Raw genomic sequence first — 26,051 nt, 5'->3', positions numbered from 1 at the left:
AGCTGCTGGTTCTAAAATTTTGGTGGTTCTCTGTAATCTCTGATAATAATGATCTTCGGTGCATTAAATCCAACATAAACTTTTTTCAATAGGAATTTTGAATTTTGTGCAACAATTTAAAATCCTTTTTTTAATGTAAATTGTGTGCCAATGCCCTGTCTCTGGAAAGCCAGATACTTAACAAGTGCCAGTCTTGTCAAAGAATGTGAGTTTTATGGTCCTGTTGTAAAAGATTTAAAGAAAGATTTAAACTTTAAAAAGAACACATCATCGCATAAGTGTATAACCTGATCTTCAGGGAAGGGGTGGCTTTATAAAAAGGGTGTCCTTATTGACATACTGAATGAAAGTCATCGCAAATTTTCTTGTTTTTCAACCACAGTTGAAAATAATTTCCATGTGCGCGTCCCTTTTAAGCAATATTTGAAAACCAAAATCGAACTGTACAGCTGTGGCTGTCTTGATCAATAAAAAATTCGCCTCCTGTATTAAATGTAAAATGTGTTGTATTGACGTTTATAGTAGTAGTAATAATAATTGTATGCTAAACAAAGTTGTAGACATTAATTATGTTTAATGTATGTTTTTTTTGTCGGATAACATACATAAATATTGTGTTTATGTGCCACTGTCCTTCGGTGTAATGCGGGGACCTGTCCACACGGGGCGCTGTCTGCCCAGACATGACTGCAGGGCGCTGTAGATCTATGCAGTATAGAACGCGCCCATCTGGACGGTGACGATCTATGTGGGGCGTTCAGCAGCGTCGAGTCCCCTCAACCAGCCCCGGGAATCAGTGACTTCCTCGCTTAATAACCACCGACGGATCCGCCGTTTCTCCAACACGAGTTGTTTTCAGCGGCGAACGCTCCGGATTCAGACTTGGTTGGGTTTTTCTTTTTGGTTTGTCTTTTTAAATAAATAAATCGGAGTGATCTTTTTTTTTTTCCGACCGAGCGACAACGCAGTTTTTCCCCCCACTCGCGAGACTTAATTTTGGAGCCGCTCGACCGAACGAGATTCAACTTAAACGAACCCGCAGACATTTTGTTATTTCTCTGAATTCTCAGATTTGGACAGATTTTCGTTCCCGCTTCTTCCCCCCCTCAGCTCCAGCGAGCCGAAGCCCTCGAAAGGACCAGCACAGGCCGAAAGAAGGCACCGTCTCCCAGAGCCTGCGACGCCGCTGTAACCTTCCTAATTTGCGCGGCGGAGCTCGCACCGTGGCCGTTTGCCTGCGTCCAACATCGGAGAGCTTCTCAACAGCGATGGGTCATTTTGACTGACAGCTTTTGAAGAAATTAGCTTCCCTAGCCGGCGAGGAACCTGCGCTGATGCTGAATTGTTAGAGGGGGTAGAAACTGGGGTCGGGGCAGGTACGACTGGAGGGTCTTGCACCGCACAGACGAGACGCCAACTATTTTACCTCGGAAAACGGCTCCGAAGTGCATCTCCACTCCTGTTCGCTAGCCTGTGGTAGCTAGTCGCCCTGCTAACGCTGGACAGCTCCTGGTATTAAAGGCAGGGCTAGCTTTGGACAAAGGACCGAGACAAGGAAAAATATAAACACAAGAGACGCTTTGGACCGTGTTTGGGAAGGACGGCGACTGACAAGGAATTGACATGATGTTTCCACAATCCAGACATTCAGTGAGTATTCATTCGACTTTTTTTTTTTTGTTTGTGACTTTGTGTCGGTAAAGACGGTGTGACTGGTGCAGGTAGATCAGGCAGAGCTGAATTCATTTCTTTAATATGTTGTTGTGTTGCTGGAGTCGTGTGAAATGTTCTACAGGACGTTATCGAGGTTGCAGAAGTGTAAAAGTACAGAAAATGTCTCCTTCGATGTGACAATTATGTCGAACTAAGTGAGTCCAACGCTGTCACCTCCAGTAAATCTCCATTTTACACTCGTGAATGAGTTTCACCAAACCATTGCTGCTTAATTTCTGCTATAACCTTTATTTTGTAATTTACACCATATTCTCATGGCTTTTTTATTGTGCATGTGCAGGTGGGTGTTGGGGCTGGACAAAGCACACATTGCCTCTGCTCCCCTACATCTCAGGTTACCATGGAAACTCAGTCCAGGGCATGCATTCATCAGTGATGGGGGCTTTCTGTCTGCTGGTCAGACCAGCGGCTGAAATTACACCGACCACTGTAGCCGGTGTTGTCGGAATCCAGCCCGGAGCTCGATTTTCTCAGCCCTGTTCTCAAATAACTGAATATTAAACTTTCTACATTTGCATTCTCACAGCGCCAGAACCTCACAGGCTTTCACCAAATCGTCCTCTTTTTGCTGTCTTTCTGACACACAAAGGACTTTGCATTTCCCACATTCACCCTCCACAGATACTCAAACGGGTCGTCCTCGTGCTGCCGGTGCTCTGACCGCGCTGCGTCGGGGGATTCTGCTGTGTGTTTTCAGACTAGAGAGCAGGATGTGGGGATTTGGGAACCCCTTATCTCAGCCTTGCTTGTCAGATGACAGAAATCCTATTTAAGTCTGCTAAATTCAGCTTAAGTAATCTGAAACTGAAGATCTTTGTGCTCCGTTATGAATAACAGGATAAAAACACATACTGTTTCAGTCATTTTGCATGAATGGCAAGAGCTGTGTCAAGTAAAATCATTTCTGGTTTTTATCTGTATAAAAGTGGAAGACATTTTTGGATAAATATTAAACCTATGAACCATTTAGCAGGGCTACAATCCTACTACTGTCGAGCTGAACTGAGTGAGCGAACCGACTCCAAAGATGGGATAAAGGAAATTGGGTATAGATGGGGGTGTCCCCTCTTATAGTAATGTCCTAGCATCACCATCTCCATGGTTTTTACCTCAAAGGCATTTGGAATCCCTTGGAAACAGCTCAGTTTTACTGTTACTGCCACTGTAGCTGGGCCAGGGGGAGGAAGTGTGGCACCCGTATAGATATGAGTGTCATGATAAGGAACTCCCAAACACCACTGGTTCATAATGATGGATGGTAAAAAACCGGCTCATTCCCGGGTGTTGAGCGTGTCTGCGTCTTATTTAAGATGAAAAAGAATCGTTTAAATATGTTAGACTGCTGACATTCACCTCTGCTTCCTCCGACTTGTGGGAGCCCAGTTTCTGTCAGTTGCTCGGATTCACGGTCACCGTTGCTGACTGAACAGATCTAATCAGACTGAAGTCTCGTCCTCTGACGTCCCTCTGCCGTCTCCTATGACCGTCAGTCCTGTCGTTCCGTCGGACGCTGGAATTTTCCTTTCCCCGACGTTTGGATTTCCTAAATCAAGGAGGGTGTCGGCTTTTCTCAGACCCTTAAATCTTTATGGAAAGTTTGGAAAGACGTCTTATCTTAGTGTTTTTAATTATTTTAGTTCCCGTCCTGTTTAGACACAAAGAAATCTTTTCTTTTTTTTTTTTTGAATGCACAAATCCAGTGTCACCATTCTTTTTTGGGCTCCAGAAGAAAAAGGCCTCATTTGACGGTGGCACACAGCCCGACACAGTTGATAGCATTTGGCATATTGTTTGACTGTTAATTAATCTTAATGCGGCCTCAACAAAGCTGGCTGTAGCGTGAAAGTGGAGCAGTAGAAAGGCCCAGAATAATGCTGGTAATGTGGAGGCCTCAAGTCCCTGGAGCCCCCGTTTGACTGGGGAGATGGCCACAGGTTGCACACACACACACACACACACACACACACTCTTCTTCCCCCCTCCTCCTGCTTGTCTCCTTTTATCATATGTTTCCTCCCAGATCTGATGTAGTGGTGGGAGGGTCAGGGGCAGAGGGTGCACAGGCATTATTAAGCCCACTTGAATTAACAGAACAGCCCCCAGCCTTCCCTCTAAAGCCTTCAGCTGGGGGAGCTTAATCCCCATGGTCCCCTGTCTCGCCCATTAAACAAACGCCCCTGCTCTCCCTCCCCCACCTGCAACACACACACACAAACACACACTCGTGTGTGATGGGTGTGTATCAATAGGGGAACTGTTAAAAACACGTAGAGCGCGTTGATGCACACATAAGTGTGCATCTACTGGTGATTACTGTAGTACTAGATGCATAGAGGTTCAAAGAAAATCTATGCACACACACACACACACACACACACATGCAATAGACGCACACAAACACTCAACAGCCTCAAGGGTCATACCTGCTTTATGAATCCCTGGAACAAATTGAATGTGGGGCTTGACACACGTGGGGCAGCAGATGTCTGGGTCATTAAGGTTAGGCCAGATGATTAGCATGACAAAAGCAGCCCCCCCTAAAACATCCCGTCTCTGTAGGGGGCCCTGCTTTTGAGTGGGTTAGCTGAGGCCATGGGTCACAGGTGATGTTGATTTTTGTGAAGGGCCACAGTTGATGATTGTCAAACTGCTTTGTGGTTTGATGAAAGACGCCCAAACTGCACAGGACTTCCTCCATGAACACACACGCAAAATGCTGACATTGGACTGATAAAGGCATCGGAAATGGATTTGAAACACAATTTCAGGCACAAACTTCCACAGAAAACGGTCACAAACGGTGAATTCTGCTAGAGTGAGGTATTTAGTTGTGATGGTCTAGGGCCGGGGAATGGATTACGTCTATGACGGTCCTCAAAGCACGTCTATCGAGCTTACAGCAAAAACCTAAATGCATGTTTAGATCCTGTGTTTGCTCATGCATGGAATAGATTCCCAGAAGAATAATGGTTGAATAGTTATGTGTAGGGACTTGTGTATTTACATGTGCACCTCATGTTTAGAAGTGCGTGTGCTCGAGCCGTGGTGTGTTGTGCGTTGTGTAGCAGACTGGCTGCATCAGTATTCAGCAGTGGCTCTCTATAAGAAGTGTGTGGGAGGTGGAAAAGAGGGTTTGCTGGTGGGTTTTGGGCAGCTCAGCCCGTCCTCTGAGCAGAACGGTGCAATGGGCTGGAACAAAGCAGCACAACAGGGAACTGCTTGATTGGCCTGGCTCAGCCAGGGTCCTTAGACCTGCCAAAGTGAAAAGCACTGCACCCGTTTACACAAGAGAATTAGCTTTTCTGTGAGCCCAAGTGGAGGAAAGCCTGGACTAAAACCAATGCTGCCACATCCCCGGCGACCATGTATTCAGACAAAGATAGGATTTACTGCAAGGCCATGAAGCTGTTTCTTGTTTGGTGTGTTAAGGCCTTTTCATTCTGGAGAAACTGCTCCATGGTCCTCAGAACTATTTACCTAAAGCACCCCCTCTTTGGTGTGTTGGCAGCACAGAAAAAAAGAACAGTATTAATTATAAACACGCCTCTTTCTGGAGTAGGGCAGTTTAAACCACTACAGTAATCGTGCCTGAAGACAACAGCGAAGGTAAACAGCTTCTAGCTAGGGGAAATAATTACCTTTTAGAGGCTGGAAGGCTCACCACACACCAGAACTTTATTGCAAGTAGAGCCGTTAAACACGGTGCCCTGGTGGCAGACACATAGCGACACACCAACCTTTCCACTTTGATTGTCCACTTATTTCATCTGAACTTTGGGACTAATCTTCATTCCCTCGCTGTCTGCCTCCCCGCCTCCCCTCCTCTGGCTGTTGTTAGTAATAACCTTGGTGTTTACAAGCGGACATCAATCATCCCTACAACCGTACTGGGTGTAATCTTAAAGCGCCCCCCCCCCCCCCCTTTTGTGTGTGGCTGGCTTTAATCTCAGCTGTGGTCTCCAAACCCACAGTCTTGTCAGCCCCACCACTTTCCCCACACTTGACAAATTGCCCATTTCCCTGGGCTTTGCAATCTCTGTGTGCAATGTGTGTATATATGTGTGTACATGTACTAGTAATGTTTTAGTGGGCCTGTTCTCATCCCTGTGTTACCATCTTTTCTGGGCATTGTGCGCTTTTGCTGTTACGTCTGTTTATACCTGGCCCTCGGCTAGATTTGCACGGGGTCAAAGATGGTTTTACTGAGCAGGGCGGGAGGGCAAGCTCTGCCAAGCCTACGTTAGCAAGGGCACTTCACTCGAAGTGATAAAAGTAGAATAATCCCCTTTAAAGCATCTTAACGAGGTCAAATCTGCTGGGGCCCGCGAGAGGGGTGGGGGGTGGGGGGGGTGGGGGGGGCGCGGGTGGTGTGTGTTTGTGTGTGTTGTGGGGATAACGCCACAGAAATGGGGGTAAGCTTTGGCTTGGTTCGTGAGAGATAATAATCAAAATCAAATTCCTGGCCCAAACAGGATTAGGTTCTCCCCTCGCTGTAAAGCCCCTGTCCAGAGCGGCTGAAGACACAATCTTATTCCTCAGCCTCATGTCTCTCTCACTCACACACACACACTCACACACACATTGAGCAGCTAAGATAACACGGTCCGCCTGGGTGAGCTGGGTGGATGCTGGTCAGTTAGCCCTGTCTCAGTCTCAGATCACTGGGCACATACGCTTCAGCCCCAACACTAATCTGGGATATTTAGATGGAATTGTTTGGCTGGGACTATTCTTAGATTGAGAACGTGATCTTGTTTAGTGCTGATGTGTTAGCAAACGGCTTTAGCCCCGTCTGGCTCGGTAAATCGTGCCTTGATGGATCTCTGTTGAAACATTTGCCTCAATGTTAAACACAGAGTGTTACAGTTAAAAGAACACACCGTGGAAAGTAATTATCCCCTTCAGTGTGCTTTAGCTACAATGATTTAGAGAAACCCTGATTGCAGAATTGAAACACTGCAGTTGGTCTCAAATTTGTTTATCAATGGGAAACAAACTTTACCTACAATAAAACCAGAGATTCTGCCAGAATAAAAATGGTACCAGACAATGTGAGTTTCCAATTTGCTGCACAAATGGTGTGGAAATTCTGGTCAAATATTATCTGTATTTATTGAGGTCAAAATGATACGTAGGCAAGCGTGATATCAAGACATGTCATTTTATATTATCTTTATCAAAAAGGAAGCTATATTACAAAAAAGAGGGCTGTTTCATAAATGTCACCCAACCTCACGCTCTCCTGATATACGCATCTCGACTGGCCTATACATTTTCATAATGCGACGCGTTGCCAGTTTAAAATCAAATGTGTGTTTGCTTTGGTCGTTTCAAATATAGATACAAACTGGAGAATCCCTTAACCTGTTTCTGGATTATGACATTTATGTTTTCCAGTGTGTCGCAGCTGAAGTGAAATCAAAAGTGTGGAGTCTTTGTGTAACTTGTTTTGGCCCGTCCGACCCCTCCCCCCATTGTTCCGGTACTGTGGGCTTTGTCAGGTTAAAAGAAACAAAGTTTAGTTCAGCGTGAAAAAAGGAAAAAAAAGAGTTTTGTTTCACAAAAAAAAGACAGGAAGTAAAACTCAGGGATTTATTTATGTCTTTAGATACATTGGTTAGGGTTTACTCTGATAATAGACCGGCTGCATTTGTGTTGCTGAACGACTTCATTGCGTGTCGCCGCCCGCCAACACGCTGCATATTCATCGGCACGCTGCAGCTCCTGCAGAAGAGCAAGAGAAGATGTTGTGTAAAATAGTTTTAAATCCATTAGGAGGAGAAGTTGTGCGTGCCTGCGTGCCCGTGTTGTATCAGGTTTATCAGTGTGTGTGTGTGTGTGTGTGTGTGTGTGTGTCCTTTTCCGTACAGTTGAAAACCGAGCCGCCGCAAACCTGGCATTTCTTTAGTTCGAAGATTTACCGGATGATTTCCTTTCTCTTTACACGACTTCCTGTCCCGCAGGTGCTGCGCTGTGCTAGGCTGCCGCTTGTGCGCTGCCACCCGGCAAAAATAGAAGTCTTGTCTATTTTTGGAAAGAGTTCCTCAGCGGCAGGGTGGGAAAGCAGCAGCCGTGCACACGCGTTGATTGGAATGAAAACACATCGGCTGTGCCACCGTTGCGGGACACGGCGCCAACGCCGAGGGGAATATTTTCACCGGACATTTTGATCAAAGGGGCAAAAGAAATTCCAGACTTGGGCAGATTTTTACCAGTCGACGCCCAGTAATTAGCAGCAACCCGATACCTGAGCATTTGTATTAGTGGCGCAGTGCTGGTGTTGAGGAGCAGGCCTGCGGGTGTAGAGCTTATGCATTCGTTTAGAAGTGGGTGTGGGATAACATCCAGTCATAAGTGACTGATTACAATGCCAAGTCTCCACCCCTCCCCCCCGTGCACGCACACTGGCGTACACGTTGATAGTCAATGCACAAATTGGCTCCAGCTGAGATGTAAACAGTTGGGCAGCGCTCCAGGAAATACAATCCCAGTGTTGCTGGTACCCTCAGGCAGGATTTATAGTGAGGAGGATGTTAGTGTACCCTGCTGGTGTGTGTGTGTGTGTGTGTGTGTGTGTGTGTGTGTGTGTGTGTGTGTGTGTGTGTGTGTGTGTGTGTGTGTGTGTGTGTGTGTGTGTGTGTCTTCTCCTTCTGTCTCTATAGTGTTAATTTGGTTATGCTTTGCATTCATGTATTGTTGGTGATTATAATCGCCCACCCCATCATAATCTCCACCCCTTCCCGTCTCCTTTGTGCCCTGATCTTAGTTTGATCCGTGTTTGAAACGCATTATGATTCGCAGTAGATTTCACGTGGATCGGACCAGATGATGAAGAAGGATTAGGGTACATGTGTGTGGGTGAATGAAAGAGAGACATTTTGACAGTTAGTGGGCTTTGGGGTGGGGGTAGGGCAGCAATTTCCTGAAACGATGAATCCCATTTATTTGCTGAAGACTGTCTCAATTGCCTCAGCAGCGCACAAAGCTTTTTAATGCTTTAATTATGTCTCAAAGGAGCAAGGCAGAATCGTATTAGATTGTCCTACATTTGGAGTGTGCGTGTGTGTGTGCGTGTGTGTGTGTGTGTTTACTTGCATGCAAATGTGGCATGTGAGGAAGTGTGTGGGCGGCTGTATCCTTGTGTGTGATTCATAGCAGCAAGTGTTTGTTCCAATGGTAGCCAGGCATCTTATCACACCCCCCACGTAGATGCACACACACACATGCAAACGCTGTTCATAACACACACACACACACTGCTTAGTATTTTCTTTGTGTTCACACTCACACGCGTGTGCACGAGGTACCTTTTTGTCACAACAGATGGTATGTGTCAAAATATTATGCCAGTATTTCATTAACATTATAAGCATCCATCTGTTGTGGCTGCGCCCTGTTTTGTTTACTGATGGACGGGGAGAGATAAGGAAGTTTCTAAGGTTGTGTGGGGGGGGGGGGGGGGGGGATTGCACTGGCAAATGTGTCGTGGCAGTTTTTTAAATTTTAGCCATCACAGCTGTGCCGGAGAACAACCTGAATGCACCATGGAACGAAAGTCTTTGCATTTTTCTTTTTGCTCTTAATTTTCTGACTGGTTTGCTCCGTCTTTCCAGTCAGATTCTGTGGTTGTGCCACCTGGGGCAGTTGACTTAGCAAAACATGCCATTTCTAACCTTAGCTTATTGCACAAAATGGGGAGAATATCAAAACTAGGGCAACAAGTGCAGCCTCAGGCACCAGGAGTCACATTTAGGCAGATACAGTGTTAGGAAACACCATTACTGGGAGTGGTTTCTGCTGTGTGTGTGTGTGTGTGTGTGTGTGTGTGTGTGTGTGTGTGTGTGTGTGTGTGTGTGTGTGTCCCCTGAAGCAAAGTGACTTGTGTTGACAGAGGCTCAGGTTGGCACAGAGCCATACAGTAGAGTTGATGTTTGCTGAGTTTGGTCCATGCTGGCCGGAAAGATAACAGCAAAGGTTACAAACTGAACTCTCCGAGCGCTGTCATGTGGGAACCGAGAGGATTTGTCTGTTGCTGCAGCCTGATAATGTCTGAATGTGTCGTGACATTTAAACTGTCTGGCTTTAGTGCTCTGCACTGTTTCGAAGGACATGAGTTATTTTAGTTATGGATGTTTTTATAGTCACACATGTCTTGTCTTTGGAAATATGATACATTAGCCACCAAACTAAGATAATGCCTCATTTCCCCCCACAGTGTCAGCCATTATGCAGCCAGCTGAGAAATAATGAGATATTGTCCCTATTTGGGTTTGATGCTTGCTACGCTCTAACACACAACCAGGCCATCCACCGATGCCTGGGTATTTCATGGTGAACCTAATTATAATGAAGCCTCCTGTTCACACTTGCTAAGAGAGTGACGATGTAGTGTGCAGCACTATGTCTGTTTGACATGACAGGACAATCCATTTAAACAGCCGTGATCGGGATTAGATTAGGGAAAAGTAACTCAAATAACCAGGGAAAACACACCTGTATTTAAATTATTTTTTTCGCCCCTGGGACCCGTGTTTCCCTGGTAAGTTCTACCAAGGCAAATAGGTCTTTTTCAGACATTAACCTCACCAGCACTACATTGACACCTTTACTCCTCAAACTCTGAGTATCTATTGATTTTTGCTCAGGATTAATAATGACCACATAAAGGAGGCAGTAAGCGGGTGTGGCACACCTGTGTAATTTTGACTATGAGCCGGCGTGTTTGGGTGAAGCTTGGCGTGCAGGCACAACCTTCCTTCCACCTGCTGCGCAGCTGCCTGGGCAGTGTTTAGTCTTGTGTCATCAAGGTTTTCTGTCTTCTACTCTCTGGAAACACATTTTCACACACATCTCTCGGTAATGTTGTTGGCCTTGTATCCATTTGTATTATATTACCGTGATGTTTTTGTTTTTAGTCTGCCTTTTTCTTTCTCTCTGTATGTTTCTCTGTCTGGTTGATCGGACTAACCTTTTATCTGGTCTTCTCTTGTGCTTTTCCCACGACAGGCTTCATCGCAGCAGCTGAAATTCACAACTTCTGATTCCTGTGACCGGATCAAGGACGAGTTTCAGTTCCTGCAAGCACAATACCACAGGTGCAGACAGCAATGCTAGTCCAGACGGACCGCCGCTCACACACGTTTCGCTCCATTTTCAGACAAACAAACAACTGTGGCTACAATGTGATTCTGACGACACGGATATCGTAAAAACCTCCAGATCCTGATTACAAATTAGAGTTTTAATGTACTGTGGACTACACATCCGGTACAAACTGTAAGCACCTACACTGGATACATGTTGTGCACACGCTTGCCTTTGCTGGCCTCTCCTGTATCTTGGCGTTGAAGTGTTGTTGATTCCTGACAGCTTTGCTGTTGAGGGATCAGACAATAACAGAACGTGCAGACAGATGTATCGGCCCGCCTCCCTACACGCTCCTGCGTACACTTGCTCCCGTAAAATTCATTTGTTCCTTTTTTATTCTCATGCATTTTTCTTGCTCTGATGGTCTATCATCAGGTTAATCCAGTACCAATATAACATACTGAAGCATGTTAGAGCAGTTCACTGACTGGCAGGAAGTTCTAAAATCCCGACGGCATGGAACGCACTGCGATGAATCAACCAGAGCACCTTAACCTTCTGAAGGGTTCAGACCACTGTCCTTCAGTTCCGTTTCTGACATGCTGACGGCAGGTCCAAAGACCCTGGTTTGACTCAGGTGATAAAAAGGGTAGGAGTGGAGCTGCCGCGGCGTCTGTAGGTTGGTTTGTTCCACTGTACATGTACTTGTAGCGCCTTCGTGAGTTTTTCCTCTGCTGGTTTCAGAGATGGGCAAAGGCAGATGAAAGCCAATCAAATTGTGCACACCGCAGTCAGTGATCGCTGCTGTCTGTGCAGCATTCTGAAGCGGCAACAACACCCCGCGTTTCTTTCTTTCCTTGCCTTTGCTTTTTGTAATTCCCTCAGCGGTGAGCAGCACCGTTTAACCCTTTTCATAGAGCCAGGGCGCAGTTGAAAGAAACCCTTTTTTGTCTGCGCGAACAGAACACGCACACTGTTTCGATTGACATGGGGGGGCTTTGTAGTTGTCTGCTTCTGTGCTGAAGCTTTTAAAAGGCAAATGTACTGCAGGCGTTCCCTCGGGTATAACAGCAAGTATTGTAGTTGTTGCCGTCTTCCTTTTTTTCCATCCCCCTCCTCCTCCTCTCCCTCCTCTCCTCCCTTCCCTTCGTTCACATGCATAAATAGATCAGGGAATACATAAATCAAAATAAAGATGACAGCAAGAGCGATTTAGAGACGGAAGAATTGGCAATAAAACTCCATCAAACTGTCATTGGAGAGCAGCAGCGCAGACCCCGGGGCTGCCAAGCACCAGTCAGAAGGCACAAAGCCAAACCCAGGTAGGCAGGCAGGCAGGCAGCAGAGGGCTGTTGTCATGACAACTAACCACACATCCTACATATGTACATAGGGATAGGAACAAAGGGTTTTTGCTGGATAATGGCAGCTCCTGATTCATCCACAGCATAAAGAAAATTGGCCCATCCCCCATTAGTGTCGATCTGGTGAGATACCGGTTCCATGCTAGTGTTCAAGCCATGATGAAAAGCCTGTAAGACACTCCAATAATCCCAGCACTCATCTGATAGGTGTTTTGGAGGCATAGATTCATAATTCATAAACCATTTTTGTCTTTTCTTCCCCAACTTTGTATGGAAATGTGTAAGTTACCTTTAGTCGCTGCTGCTGATTGTAGCAGCTCTCTTTTCATTCTAGCAGGTACCTGCACAAACACACACATCCCCTCAGACATCCTAAACCTTGCCCCTGACACCCTCTGAGACAGTAACTGCTTCAGTCAAACACATCAAGGAGAATTATTTTCCCCTTTTGCTCGTGTCTTTTTCATTTAACAATCGGAGTGATCTGTTGACGCGTCCTCCTTTAGCCTGTCGCCTCGCGTGTCATCCAAATTGACATGATTACAGCTAATGGTTGTCGCAGAGACTGGGTCGGAGGAAACACTGCAACACTATATTTAGATCCGGACATCTCTGCCTCTACACTGCTTTGGAAAGCAGACACCTCTCTGGAGTTTAGAGTTTGACCTCACATCAGTCGACACCCTGTCAGGCTTTGTGAAAGAAGCTGCCACTGGCCAGGTTTGCTCAGGAAGGTGGCTGCATCGATTAGCTGAGATGTTGGAGGTCTTTCCACCTGATGTCAGTACTTCGAAGGGACAAAGTGGAACTTGCTAACAACTCAGTATTGCTTTCCTCTACCTTTTTCCCCAGTTTGAAGCTGGAGTGTGACAAGTTGGCCAGTGAGAAGTCAGAGATGCAGCGCCATTATATCATGGTGAGTACGTCTGTTGACGGATTATAATTAGGATTTTACAGTTCTTCCAAGGGTTTAAGATTATAATTAAATTGTAACTTTTGTTTTTGTGAAAATATTCATAACAATGCTTATGCCACTGTGGTTTTTGCATGTATTTACCTTGCTAACTTGCCTGTACACTGGAATATTTTATCATAGTAATAAGATGTTAACATGGAAGTGAAGGATTTGTGACTGGTTTATACAGGAATCAATCCTGGACAGTCAACAAGACACTAACAAAGGAGGTAGAGCTGCAGCTACATATGAAGGGCCAATACATGCATGCCTATAATCTAACTACTAATCCAAACTAACTCTCTGACCACTCAACAAGACAGTATTAGAATATGGGCATAGCAGCACAGTTAAAACAAACAATATCTAATTGATTATTCACTATCTCTGAATGGGAAATATTGCTTAATTGTTATTTCTCCTTTGGTGTTCACCACAAACACACACACACAGATGTGTTTCCCCCACTCTGCTCCACCTTGGGGCTAATCTCATTGTTACCAGCCGTGGTTGATGTTTTGCCTATAATTGATCCTCTGACTGGCTTTAATCTCATCTAATCTGTGCTGCCGCTCTGCTCTCTCAACTATCAGCCAACACACACGCACACACACACATACAAACGCTTACGCACTTATTTCCTCTGTGTGTTTTCCAGGCAGGTGTGAGTGCATGCAGCCTCCCTCTGTGGCTCACTTGCTCTCTGAGCTGTGTGATATAACCTGTGCACGCTAACAAAAAACACACTGCAAATAGATGTAAGGGTGAAAGCCAGTGTATTTAATATTCCACTGATGTTCAACATCCTCTTGGCATTCATAATGTTTTGTCCTTTGCAGTTATTATGTTAATTGCTGTTAACGATACTGATTAAGATCACAGTTGAAGTAATTGTTTTCAGAACGGCTAAATTATCTTTGCTCTTTGATGGTTGGGTAGATTTCAGGCAGGATGTGTGCTTGCCTACAGGGAAATATTGTCATTTTTAGTAAGGAAAGGAAACATCTTGCAGCTGTGCTGGTAGCCTTTCTTTTTTTTCTTTATACGTGTGTAAAATAAAACACTTAAGAGAAGTGGAGAAACCTGATTTTGCATATATAATCACATGGTAGTATTTATCACACTAGATAGGATTATTAAACTGCTCACATACAGAGATGAGTAGCTGTAGTAACTCTTCTGATGGTCAAAAACTACAAACCCATTGTACATTAAGTTCACAGGATGCATAAAGCCCAGTTGCTCTTATTTATTAAATTGAAACAGGAAATCTGCTTCAGCCAGGACTTCATCTGAACATGCTATTCCTCAATGAAGGAGTCCCTCTTTCAGTGGGAGGGAATTATGCAGCATGCACTTTATTTCCTCCACAGGCAGCTGCAGCACTGTAATCTGTAGCTGCCACTGAGAAAATTCAAGACCACTGGTCCATAGCTCATCAGTGCAATGCCAGCAATTGGACGGCCACACGCACAGCGCTGAGGTCAGCAGTAATGGCTGGATACAAGCAGAACATTTTTCAGCACAGTTATTTGACAAGAGTTTGAATGTAAACTTTAGTGGACTGAAGGTGCCCACAGCACCAAGTCACATGTATGACTTTATATAAGTGCTGCATTTAAAGTGCATCGATACAGCTGTAGGCGTGGAGCCCATCTTCCTTGGTTATTGGCCTTGTATATGAAGGCCACATATGTGGAGGTGTTTCCTCTACTCTTACTGTCCGTATAGTATCGCCACTGTTGCACTGAGAATCAGCTACATCTTGTCTCTGTGCAGCTTAGTAACAGTTGATTTTATAACTAATATGCATTCTGCCAACCAACTTACTCTTGTCTACTGGTCATTTGGGCTGTAGCTTTAGAGGTAACCCTAAAGCTGCAGCTGAAAAAAGGTGCCACAATAACTAACATATAACTAAAGAATCTGATATGAATTTAAGATTATGTATCACTCAAACTATCCTCTCCCACACACACACACACACACACACACACACACACGTGTACACACAGAAGACCATCTTTTCAATTGCACTCCCACTTTGACTTGCAGCCACAGCCTTGCTTGTCCACAATAACATCCCCCCACCATGCTTTTGCACACACACACACACACACACACACACACACACACACACACACACACACACACACATGCCTAATAGCATATCAGGTTGCCCCACTCCTCCAGCCACTGGCAGCACCTCAATTTCCCCAGTGCTGTAATTACTTTAGGGAGCTTCCTTGTGGGTCCAAGTAGCTATAGAAAGTGTGTCTGTGCACGTGTGCGCGAGTGACTGCCTGCTCAGTGTTCACACATGCGAGTACATTCATTTTCAAGGTAGCATGTGTGCATAAATGCAGAAGGATTGTGTGTGTTGTTAGTTTTGCAGTGACAGATCCAGTCCCCCTGCAGGCAGAGTGGGTGATAAACAGGGGTGACACCCAGAAGGTGGCCCTCTCATTAGCACGGAACACACCGTCGCACACAGACCCACTCTCACAACACAAGTGTTTTGTGTCTGTTGGGATTGGGTCTGGCAAACCCAAATGACTGTAGGTTAACTGTTTCTGATTGAAAACCTTCCAAATTTAAGGGCCTTATACTGTGGCATTGCATTGCAGTTTATGTGAAGTCATTTTTGTATCTGAAATCTGAAATTGTGGAGAGCAGCTGAAATCTTTTCGATGTTCTTTTGGATGACGTGGTCTTATTTTGGTGATTAAGAATGAACTGTAAGCACTGCTGGGCATCTCAACTTTCTCATGCTATTGAACGTGATGATTCAGAGCTATCTCGTGGGCCACTTGGGCTTGATGAAGAACTGAGTAGTTGGTTCTTTTGAAGGTGACGGTCCTGGCACACGTTTTTCATGCCCCAATAATTCATTATGGTAGAATATCAAACAAATGCCTTGTATGTTTGTTGTTTTGGTTTACCCATGTGTAAAAATGGTTTGGTGGCTACACAGTTGAGGATGTGCAGTGATCATTGGTCATGAATGTACAGCAGGTTCCATGATGCTGCTTCTTTAACTCTTATTTTCCTTTTTTCCTCTCGTTCTAGTACTATGAGATGTCCTATGGACTCAACATTGAGATGCATAAACAGGTGAGTGTCCATTTATTTCTTTTATGAAACATTTCTATCACATCAGTGGCAAATCTGATATTGGTTCTGAAATGCTAAATTACTATTCCTATTCTGGCTTTTACTGGTGGACTAACACTCAGTGAGCATGTTAAGTACCATTAGCCAAGAAATGTTAGCATTTTATTATAAAGCCATCAGAGTGCAAATGGTGTTTGAATATATCTGGAGAATCAAAGATGGGTTGAAGCATTTATAATGATGTCAAGATTTATGTCACGCCTGCAAGAAAGTAGAGCTGCAGACAGGTTTAGATTGGATAGGCTATTGGTCTGTGTCTGACACTTCTGTATCACAGGCTTCATCACAGCTGCTTGTTGTTTGTACTGACAATTACACTGAGTTTCATGGTCATCAAAACCTTCATATTTCAGTCTCAAACTGGCTGACATCTGCTGGGAGGAAAAAAACCCTTTAGTTCTTTTAACCTTGAATAGCAGAGTAAGTCCCAGCACTTTGTTATTCTGCTCACGCTCGCACAGCCGTGCGTTCCCATCTTTATTCCCCTAATGTGCACCTGCAGCTCTCAGATTGGCAGGTGTGAAATGCAGACACGTTCCTCCATCACTTTGGGAGCATTCAGAGGCATTTGAATGATGCCACCGGAGGCGTGAGCAAACGCAGCCGCCGATGGGGGTGAGGTTGGAGATGGAAACGTCTCATAATGTTGTTGTAATAGTTAATTTACCATATGAAATGGTAGGAAATGCTGCGCTTATATTCCTCCATGTCTCCTAAAGGCGAGGCTGATATACATTGTTTGGCTGAAGGTAAAGTAATTTATGCTCAGCCTGTAGGAGGAAGAGAGCGATGGGCCTCCAAAGGGCCGGCTCTTATCGGTGACCTCGTCTGGCTCGCCTGTCCACACTAACATGCACACCCCTTCTTATGATTGACTGCAAACACCGACAGCCTCAGAGGGAGAAGCGAGCGGGCTTTGATGAATGGACAGAAGCGTCAGCCTCTGTGATTTAAACACCTCGTCGCATTTGCAGCCACACAAACGAGGCAAAGTGAACTTTATCGCGGCCATTTTCCTGACAGGAGCAGAATTCACTGGCGAGGATGCGGCCGCGCGTCTCAGGTGTTGGCGGCAAATTAAGCTTTTTTTTATTTCTTGCAGGTTTGCTCATTTACCGTAGTTTTTCTGTATCTGTTTGTAGGTAGAGACCGCTTGCACACACACGGGTGTGTTAGCGAGAAAGCTTCCCTCCGAGTGGGTGCAGCAGAGTTGCTAGATCTATTAGAGAGTTGAAATTGAAGGGGATGTGTGGAAATGAGTGTTGAGGAGCATTCATGTCGAGGCCTATTGTGCACATCCAACTCCTCCACCTCCTCTCACTCTCTCTCCCCCTCCCTCCGTCTTTCTCTCTCACTCTCACACATTCAATTGCTCCCTCTTGATCACTTTGTGCTAAACTCAATTCAGAAAACGCCTCTCCACTCTGTTCACTCTCTTCTTCTCCTCCCTGTTTCCTCTCGGTGAGGCGAGGCAAGGATTAGCCGTAGATTGAAGTGGGAATATGTGGAATAGAGCTACATTGTTATTCATCCTCTTTGTCTTCCTATTGTTGTTTTGTTCATTCTTCGGTGTGTGCGTCCCACCTGACCGTGTAACTCTTGCATCTGTGCTCGGTTCATTTAGCATATAATGTCAAACACTTTTTTGTCTCAACAGTCTTTATTTATTCTTATCAAACAATCATGATTAGACAGTTCAGCGGTGTCCTCTTTATGGACATGTGCGTAAACCTGAGCTATAGAAGACCTTTTACAGTGATTACTCTGATTCAGTTATAATCTGAAGTCTGTAGGATCTGAAATGACAGCCAAAAACACAGCTCCAATAGTCTCCTTGAGACTGGACTGTCAACCTAGACACACTAGCAATTGTTTTAGGTACGTAAAAACACCAAAACACCATCAGATTTTGCATTTTATTTTATCATTCCTTTTTATTTGTATGAACAGGGTGTTATCAGTGACGGTGCCCTGATATAGTCATGTGAAAAAAACTGACACGTAGACAAAGAGGTGGATAAAGGGAAGTACAGATAAAAAAGGACAGAACCTGGGTGGAGGAAAAAAAGAGAGCATAAAGGGCAGCGAGGAAGAGGAAGAGCCGTAGTTAGCATGGAGCAAATCCTGCAGCGACATTTCAGAGAGACATTTTGGATATGTCAGGCAGTGTGTGTGCGTAATGATGAGCATGTAGGAGAGGAGCGCTTGATGGGCTGCTGTGCTCTGCATGCAGGATGATTGTTAGCGAGGCCGCTCTCTCCTCGCAGCACCATGAATTACGCTCTAACACAATTACGGCTCCTTTGCATATCTCAGATGGATTGGATGATTACCTACTAAATGTGATAATCGACCTATATGTGAGAAAAACAGGAAGAGGAAGGGGCGCACGCGTCTGTATCCAGGGAGGGGGGAGTCACGAGTAAGTTAATGAGGTGATCACAGGAAGGGCGTGAGAGCCCAAGAGAGCCACACATGCTGTACTCAGTTGTTTATGGAGCTAAAAAGCAGATAAAAGTACGGAAAGGATCACAAAGGATGAAGGAAATGGAGCAGCATTACAGTAAAATCATCAGTTGTGTCTATAGGCCAAAGCGTGTTTAAGTTAAACAACACAGGTTATATTCTTTTTAAAACCGTGGTGTAAAGACAAAGATAGATTATTGGTAATAATATCGTGTCAGTAACTTGAACACAGTGTACAGAAAGAAGATGAAAATGTGCACGGTGCCTTTAAGGATTGCTGGGTTACATTGATCTTTCCTGAGTTAAGTGCTGCAGCTGTAGCTGGCTTTTTAAAAATTCTATGTTGATCTTACGCCTAGTTGTGGTTTCCACAAACTCTTCTTTCCCCCTAGAGAACAGCGCCCCCGGCCCCCCGTTTGGGATCTGTCACTAGATTTGATGGAGGCAAACTCGTTTTTATTCCTGACTAAAATAGATCTTCCCTTTCACAGGCTGAGATCGTGAAGAGATTGAATGGAATCTGCGCTCAAATCCTCCCCTACCTGTCTCAGGAGGTAAACACACACACACACACACACACACACACACACACACACACGTCACTAGCCTCTGACCCCCAGCCTTATTCCTCACTTCCTGGAATGAGATCACCCTCGTTCGTGCCTCATTACCTCTCCACCTCGGTGACCCCCTCCCTCCCCATCCCTCCCTCTTCTCCCCTCTGCTCATCATTCATCATTACTCGCCTCCTCTGTTTTGCACCCCCCCATTTTCACATCATTCCTCCTCCCCCTCTCTCCTGTGTCATATACAATCTGTCCTCCCAGCTTTCCCTCCCCTTTGCTTTTGACCTCCACCTCTTCCACTCCCCTCTTTTTCTTCTCTGTATTCCTCCCACCTCCACCCCCCATTTTTTCCCTTATATCTATTTGTGTGTGTGTGTGTGTAATAAATGGTGGTGTGATTCAGATAAGCTCTTATCAGCCCACCAGGGCGTTGACCTCCACCTATTACAGCACACATGCCCACCATCATTCACTAGTGTCACAAGGTGTGTGTGTTTGTGTGTGATTGAGTGGGAATAGTTGAATGGTCAGAGGAGGGGTTGTAGGGTCTCTGTTGGGACCGTTGATATTGATCTAACCTCCCTGCCCACCCAACCCCCCCCCCCTTCCACTTGTTTTGTGTCATGGTTTTATTGTCTCTCACTTTCTATCCCCTTGTCTCCCCACACCCCCACCCTCCCACTGCAGCACCAGCAGCAGGTTTTGGCAGCCATAGAGCGGGCCAAGCAGGTCACCCCCCCAGAGATGAACTCCATCATAAGGGTACGACGTTTCAGTCCTGTGTGAGAGGGTTTGATGGCTGCAGAGGCTCATTATTGATCGTCGGCGCTGTGATTTTTACACATTATAGACGATGGGAATTAGAAAACAAAGGCCAACGATTGTGAGGGAGCAGTACACACATTCAGCCGTCTTAATGGCGTACCATTGTTCTTGTTTCATCAGGGTTTAGTCACAATCTAATCTAGGCTATTATTTTACAACTTTCCGGAGACCCGAAGACACACACTGTGTTCTAGGCCAAGCAGTAATGTTCACGTTTGTTCTTTTTTACTGCCGGTGCCAATTAGGAGCTAGAACATTCCGACCAGTTTCAATCCTTTATTATCATATAGTAGCTTGTTTATCCTCTATCTATACGATCCATCATTCAGGGAGACGTTTTTGTGTCTCCAATCTGAGCCACAAAGGCGATAATGGTCTCCGCACGCCTGTTTTAGGACAGTTTAGCTAACTGCTGTCATGAAAATAAATATCTGTACACTGCAGCAGTTGAAATCCTACAAGCTTGTCGTACAAGCTGAAGCCTGATTCTAGCTACTTTAGTATTTTTTAATGCGCTAAGAGATGTTTGATGTTTCCTCTTTATTTCCTTTGTGACTCCATATGAGATGGTTTTTGAGTCACTTCTGCACATTTCCCATCTGCTGCTCAGCATCGTTGTCCTCCTCCATCTCTCCTGTTGTGGCTGAGCCAATCGCCTCCGGGGTTAAAGATTAGGCGTGATTTGTGATCTGTTATAGGTCTGCCCGTTACAGATTTGTTTGATTCCTGCTGTTATTCGTGCACTCCATCAGTCCATCCCTGTCTAAGCTGTGTCTGGTTGTCATTCTGTGCAGCAGCAGCTCCAGGCTCACCAGCTGTCTCAGCTCCAGGGCCTGGCTCTGCCAATGACCCCCCTGCCACTGGGACTGAGCCAACCCGCCCTCCCCGCCGTCACCACCTCCTCCGGTCTCTTCTCCCTCTCCTCCCTCCTGGCCTCTCAAGCCCAACTGGCCAAGGAGGAGAAAGCATCTCGTGAAGACAGCCACCGCGAGGAGGACGGAGAGAAGTCCGATTAGTCGTCCCCCCCGTTCAGACACCTCGGATCTGAGCCCCCATTTTGCCTACAGTGTCTCTGTGACTACAGACCCCAGACCAGCTGTTTCTCATTGGGAGCACTTTGGCATGGTTACTGTATTTTGGTTGCTTTATTTACTGCTCTTTGACTGTGTTTATTTTATCACATCTTCTCTTTCTGTCTTCCTCTCCTTCTGCCTCTCAGTTCATTGTGCTGCCTCTCCACCTGCTACCCCCCCCCCCCCCCCTTTCCCACACACACACACACACACACACACACACACACACACACCCTGCTTCTTACTGCTAATGTGTTGTCAGGAAAAGCTAAAAGTGAAACACGGGCATTCAGGGAAGCTGTAAAACTCCTCAGATGCAGTTGGGAATGTCAAAAGCATCGCAAATAAAATTCCGCTGGTTTTAGAGTCGAGTAAATCGCCAAATTACCACCTAACACCTAAACTTGAAAATGCAACGACTTGAACGCAACGGTGGCTAAATAAATTTGCCGTCAGAATAATGCAGCCGTTGCCCCCCCCCCCCCAGATAAACCACCCCCGCCTTAAACCAGAGGCAAGATTCCCATCCCGAAGCACATGAATACGCTTGCCACTTACTGTATTTACCCTCCCAGCACTTTCTTTTTCAAATTTAAGCAGAGCGGCTGGGCCTGCGTGCGCGCGCACGTGCTGTGTTTGACAGTAGGGGGCAGTGTGAGTCTGTGAGGACTCCTAACTGGCTTCACCCAGAACGGGGACAGGGACAGACTCGTTTAGTCTCTCACAGACTGATGAGGTTAACGTGGCCACTCAGACGTGTTCAGAAGGATTCTGGGGTTGATTTAAAGCAGATGTTCTGTATCCAAATCAGCCCCTACGATGAAACCCTGGACTTTTTGTTCATGACTCCCACTGGCACCGATCCCTAAATTCCCCAGATTATTCCACACTGCACCCCTGCGCGATCAGGTGCAGCACAAACATCCACGATCGGTCCAGCCTCCTCCACAGCTCACTCGGCTCTTTCCAATAATCCTGTCAGATTAAGCCAGTGATCAGTCTTCAGCGCTGGTTTTGTGCCAGGGGGACTTTTTTTTTTTCTTGCTCCATTCAGCTGTTGATGTTAAATGAAGTGACCCTGGTGGATATTTCCAGCTTCCCAGCTCTACTGTTGGATATTCCCTCATATTCACACCATCATCCCTCAGCCGTCTGCCCTAAATCCTTGGAATTTTCAGAACGTTTTCCTGCCATTTCTGCTTTGACGACCTCACACTGTGGGTTCTTTTTGGTTTGACATCACTGTGGAAACTTACCAACTTTCTTCATTTACCAGGTTGTGAAACTGAGGTTCTAGCCAAGAAATCTGGGTTTGTTGTGGCTCAATTTACCTTTTTATTTCCCACACACGAACTCGGAACATGTGGGATTACATATTTTGGATTTGCTTGTTTTGAGAAAATGGTTTCACTTTGGTGCCCGAGCAGCCGTAAACGTTGAGCTTCTTTTAAAAGTGACTCCGACTCTCCCCAGTGATGAAGCACATTACACACAACTGAACCGTGCTGGTTAACTGGTTTGTAAGTCATCTTTCATCACTGCCCACCTGAGTCCTGAGACGGTGGGTGTTAGCTTGAGCATCGCCACTGGCCAAGTTAAACATGTGATGGTGCGTCACAGACGTCGCCACAGACATTTCCCCCAGTATCAGCTTTTCTAAGATTTCAACACAGTCCAACACACTTTTTCTTCTATTCTCCGGATTCACTCGTTTTCCTAAAAATGGGTTTTAAGTAAGAAAAGCACTTGACGGTAAAGCACATTTAGTGTAAAAGTCTTTGAGCGGGCTAAGATGACGGCGCGATGAGGCGACTTCTGTGGCGCGTGTGTACAGTTTGTGAATACATAAACCGGTCGTGTATAAACAGTTGTAAAGGTGCGCTCGTCGGCGGTAACCGCGGCGATGAAGGCGCTAAACACGCTATTGTGCTTGAAACGACTTGCTTGCAGCGCATCGTTCCTCCCATCCAGCCAGACGTTTGAATCCAGCTGCACACTGTGCTTGTAGTGATGCGCAGCGACACATCGTGCATGTCAGCGGGGGGGGGGGGCATCTATTTTTCTCTAGCAGACGCTTCTTTTTGTGTGTTTTTTTTAAAAGAATGATTACCCCAAAACCACACGCGTGATCGAATCCTCGTTTATTTTTTCCCCCTCTGCTTTGTTTTGATGGGATTGAAGCGGGAGATTTTACTGACGCGACACAAACGAGAGTTCCTAATTGTTAGCTGGATGGATACATAGAAAGCTTTACGTGTATATAGCTGCATCTTTCCTCGTCTGTCTTGGATGATTCTTGTGCTGTCGTGTTACACCGGGGGGGGAACTGCAGTACGTTGACCTTTCTGCCCTTTGACCTCATTCTTCTTCTCTGATATCTCTGAGCTGATGCCACATACCTTTTTTTAATCGTCCTCGCGTGAAGCATCGTGTTTTGATCTTTATAAAAGGTCGTTTTTTTTAAAAAGAAAAAGAAAAAAAAATATTTTGTGCATAATGTAAAACCTGAAAGTGTGTACTTTGGCAAAAATGTTTTGTGTCTGAAATCATAGCTTCATCGAAACAAAAGCAACTATTAAAAAAACATTTACTATAAATAATATGAAATGTTCTGCAGTAAGAAAGGACTTCTGGTGCCTTACAAATAAAGTCAATCAAATAGAACAGTCTCCGGACTCCGATTATTGTCCTTTGATAGATGCTTCATCTTCTGCTCAGCATCAAAGGTGTGACACTTTGATCAGATCCGACTGTCTGAAAACATCTGCAGAGGCTGAGGCTGTGATTCTTCTGATCCACTGGTGTTTGATGGTGCTGACTGCTGTCAGGAGTTACCAGGTGGACTTCTGAGCCGTGCAGATCCATGCTGCCTGCCCACGCATGCTAGACATGCTAGAACACAGAGGAGTCACATGATCTGACCGGAAAAAACAGATGCTGAAGATCGGTTCTCTGATTTACTTTTTTTCCTAACAGTTTCCGAGCTGACGACATTATCTAGAAGTCAAACCATCAAAGTTCAGACTTGTGTATTATCGTGTGATTCTACTGATTCCGGGTTCATTCAGGCAGACGCTGACAGGATTCCTGTAATCCCGCCCAGCTCCACGAGGGGGAAGTGTTGAGTTGTGATGACCAGCTGAGTGAAACCAGCAGGTCATGGTTCTGAGCTACCCTCACATGTGCGCGCGCGCGCGCGCGCGTTCACTTCAAAGCTCCTCTCTTCCAGCTAAGATGATGGCTTATCTATTCACAACTGCACCCAGAGCTGCTGTGATGCCTCTGAGATGCAGGATCACGACCTGTTTGCATCCTTATTTACACACTTTGCTGGATTTACTCTGTGTGTGTGTGTGTGTGTGTGTTTTTCTTTTCTCCACATCCTTCCAAGTCTTAAAACTTTCATTCTTCTTTATCATGTGTCCATGCTGGCAGACGAGTGTGCCTGAACAGAAAAGGAGTCCCCCCCCCCACCCCCGTGACACTTGAATAAATATGAAAGTGCCCTATTTTTTCTTTTTTTTTTTCCTGTCCTTGGTTTCTCACTCCTTACAGGCAGGTTTTTCCTTTTTCACCTCAGCACTCAGTAGGGCAGCAGAGAAACACACTCACACACACACACACACACACCAGTCCATTGTTTGATTGTCCCCAGTAGATTTCATCATAACTATTCTGACTCCTGATTAAGTTCAGCTCACTTTCCATGAGCAAAATTCCACTGGGACCAAATGAACACCCACCATCTTCCTACTGTAGGTCCACCTGAACCAGGCTGCCGACATCCATGGCGTGGTGCACAAGTGGGTGGAGCTACACGCAGCGCCGTCTACCATTGTAGCATCACAAAGTAGAGGATTCAGCTCTGCCTTTCTAAGGCTGGAAGGTCATTCCACGAAGTAGCATGGACGACCAGGCCAACAGCGTTTAGCTCCCGTGTCACATGACTGCAGAGCCGAGGCAGCTAATAAAACCGCAGCCCACAATCGGGGCAGAGGGCGCGAGGGCACGCACCCTGATCATCTCACCGGTGGTGGATTAAGCCCCGCCCCCCGCCCCGGCCTCAACGGCTCCGCTTCCTGGTGGCAGACTCTGGATGAAAGTGATGACGGCAGCGGCCGAGGAAACAAAGACACGTGGTCGAGGAGGCGAAATGGTAAATAACAAACTGGATGTGGACCCTTTCCCGCTTCCTTTGTTGCAGCCGCGATGGTGGAAAATGAACATGATGACAACAGTCTGAACTGATGATGATGACGCCGAGATGGAGAGAGAGAGAAAAGCTCCCTGATTAATCATGATTGACTCATTCAGAGCTCTCTCATCCTTCTCCTCGCTCCCTCTCTCTTTATGGCTTGATTATAGAGACATGTTCTCTCTCTCATTACCCCCATCCCTCACTCCTTTTCTCTACACGTTCTCTCCGTACATCTGTCGCCTTCCCCTGCGTGTTTATTCATCCTTCCCCTGGAAAAGAAGGTTGTCACTCCCGCCGCGCCACCTCCCCGTCCTCTCACCCACCACGCATCCCCTCATCTCTCCCTACATTCATCCATCTATCTTTCCCATCCATCACTGTCGCTCTTTTTCTGCTCCCTCTCTCTCCTCCTTTTTTTCTCTCCTCCTCTCATTCATTCCTGTCAGTTTGGGACTTTTTTTTAGAAAAATGTGTTCGCTCTCTGCCTTTCTTCAAAGCTTTCCTCTATTTATCTTAGTCCTCCTTTCGCCTCTTTTACATTCATTCTTTGATCTGTCATTCCCGTGCTGATGCAGAGTAATGGAAAAATAACAAGAATGCAAATCGTTG

The 26,051-nt window shown here is 45.7% G+C and overlaps 1 protein-coding gene across 2 annotated transcripts; it reads left to right on the top strand.

The window, feature by feature from the left end:
- The first annotated feature begins 729 nt into the window (after positions 1 to 729).
- tle5 (TLE family member 5, transcriptional modulator) lies at positions 730 to 23,912 on the top strand. Of its 2 annotated transcripts, none has more exons than XM_029828039.1 (7): positions 730 to 1,650; positions 10,741 to 10,829; positions 13,038 to 13,101; positions 16,210 to 16,254; positions 19,272 to 19,334; positions 20,034 to 20,108; positions 20,969 to 23,912. In XM_029828039.1, exons 1-7 carry the CDS (start codon positions 1,624 to 1,626, stop codon positions 21,185 to 21,187), a joined length of 582 nt encoding a protein of 193 aa, XP_029683899.1. In that variant the 5' UTR covers positions 730 to 1,623; the 3' UTR covers positions 21,188 to 23,912. The 2 variants fall into 2 exon arrangements, with proteins under 2 accessions (XP_029683899.1, XP_029683897.1); XM_029828037.1 differs by having other exon boundaries at positions 732 to 1,650; positions 20,966 to 23,912.
- The last annotated feature ends 2,139 nt before the right edge of the window (positions 23,913 to 26,051 follow it).

The sequence above is a fragment of the Takifugu rubripes genome, chromosome 20, assembly GCF_901000725.2.
Source record: "Takifugu rubripes chromosome 20, fTakRub1.2, whole genome shotgun sequence".
NCBI lineage: Eukaryota > Metazoa > Chordata > Actinopteri > Tetraodontiformes > Tetraodontidae > Takifugu > Takifugu rubripes.
Note: the sequence above shows the minus strand (reverse complement) of the source record. Positions and strands in the feature narration are given on the sequence as shown.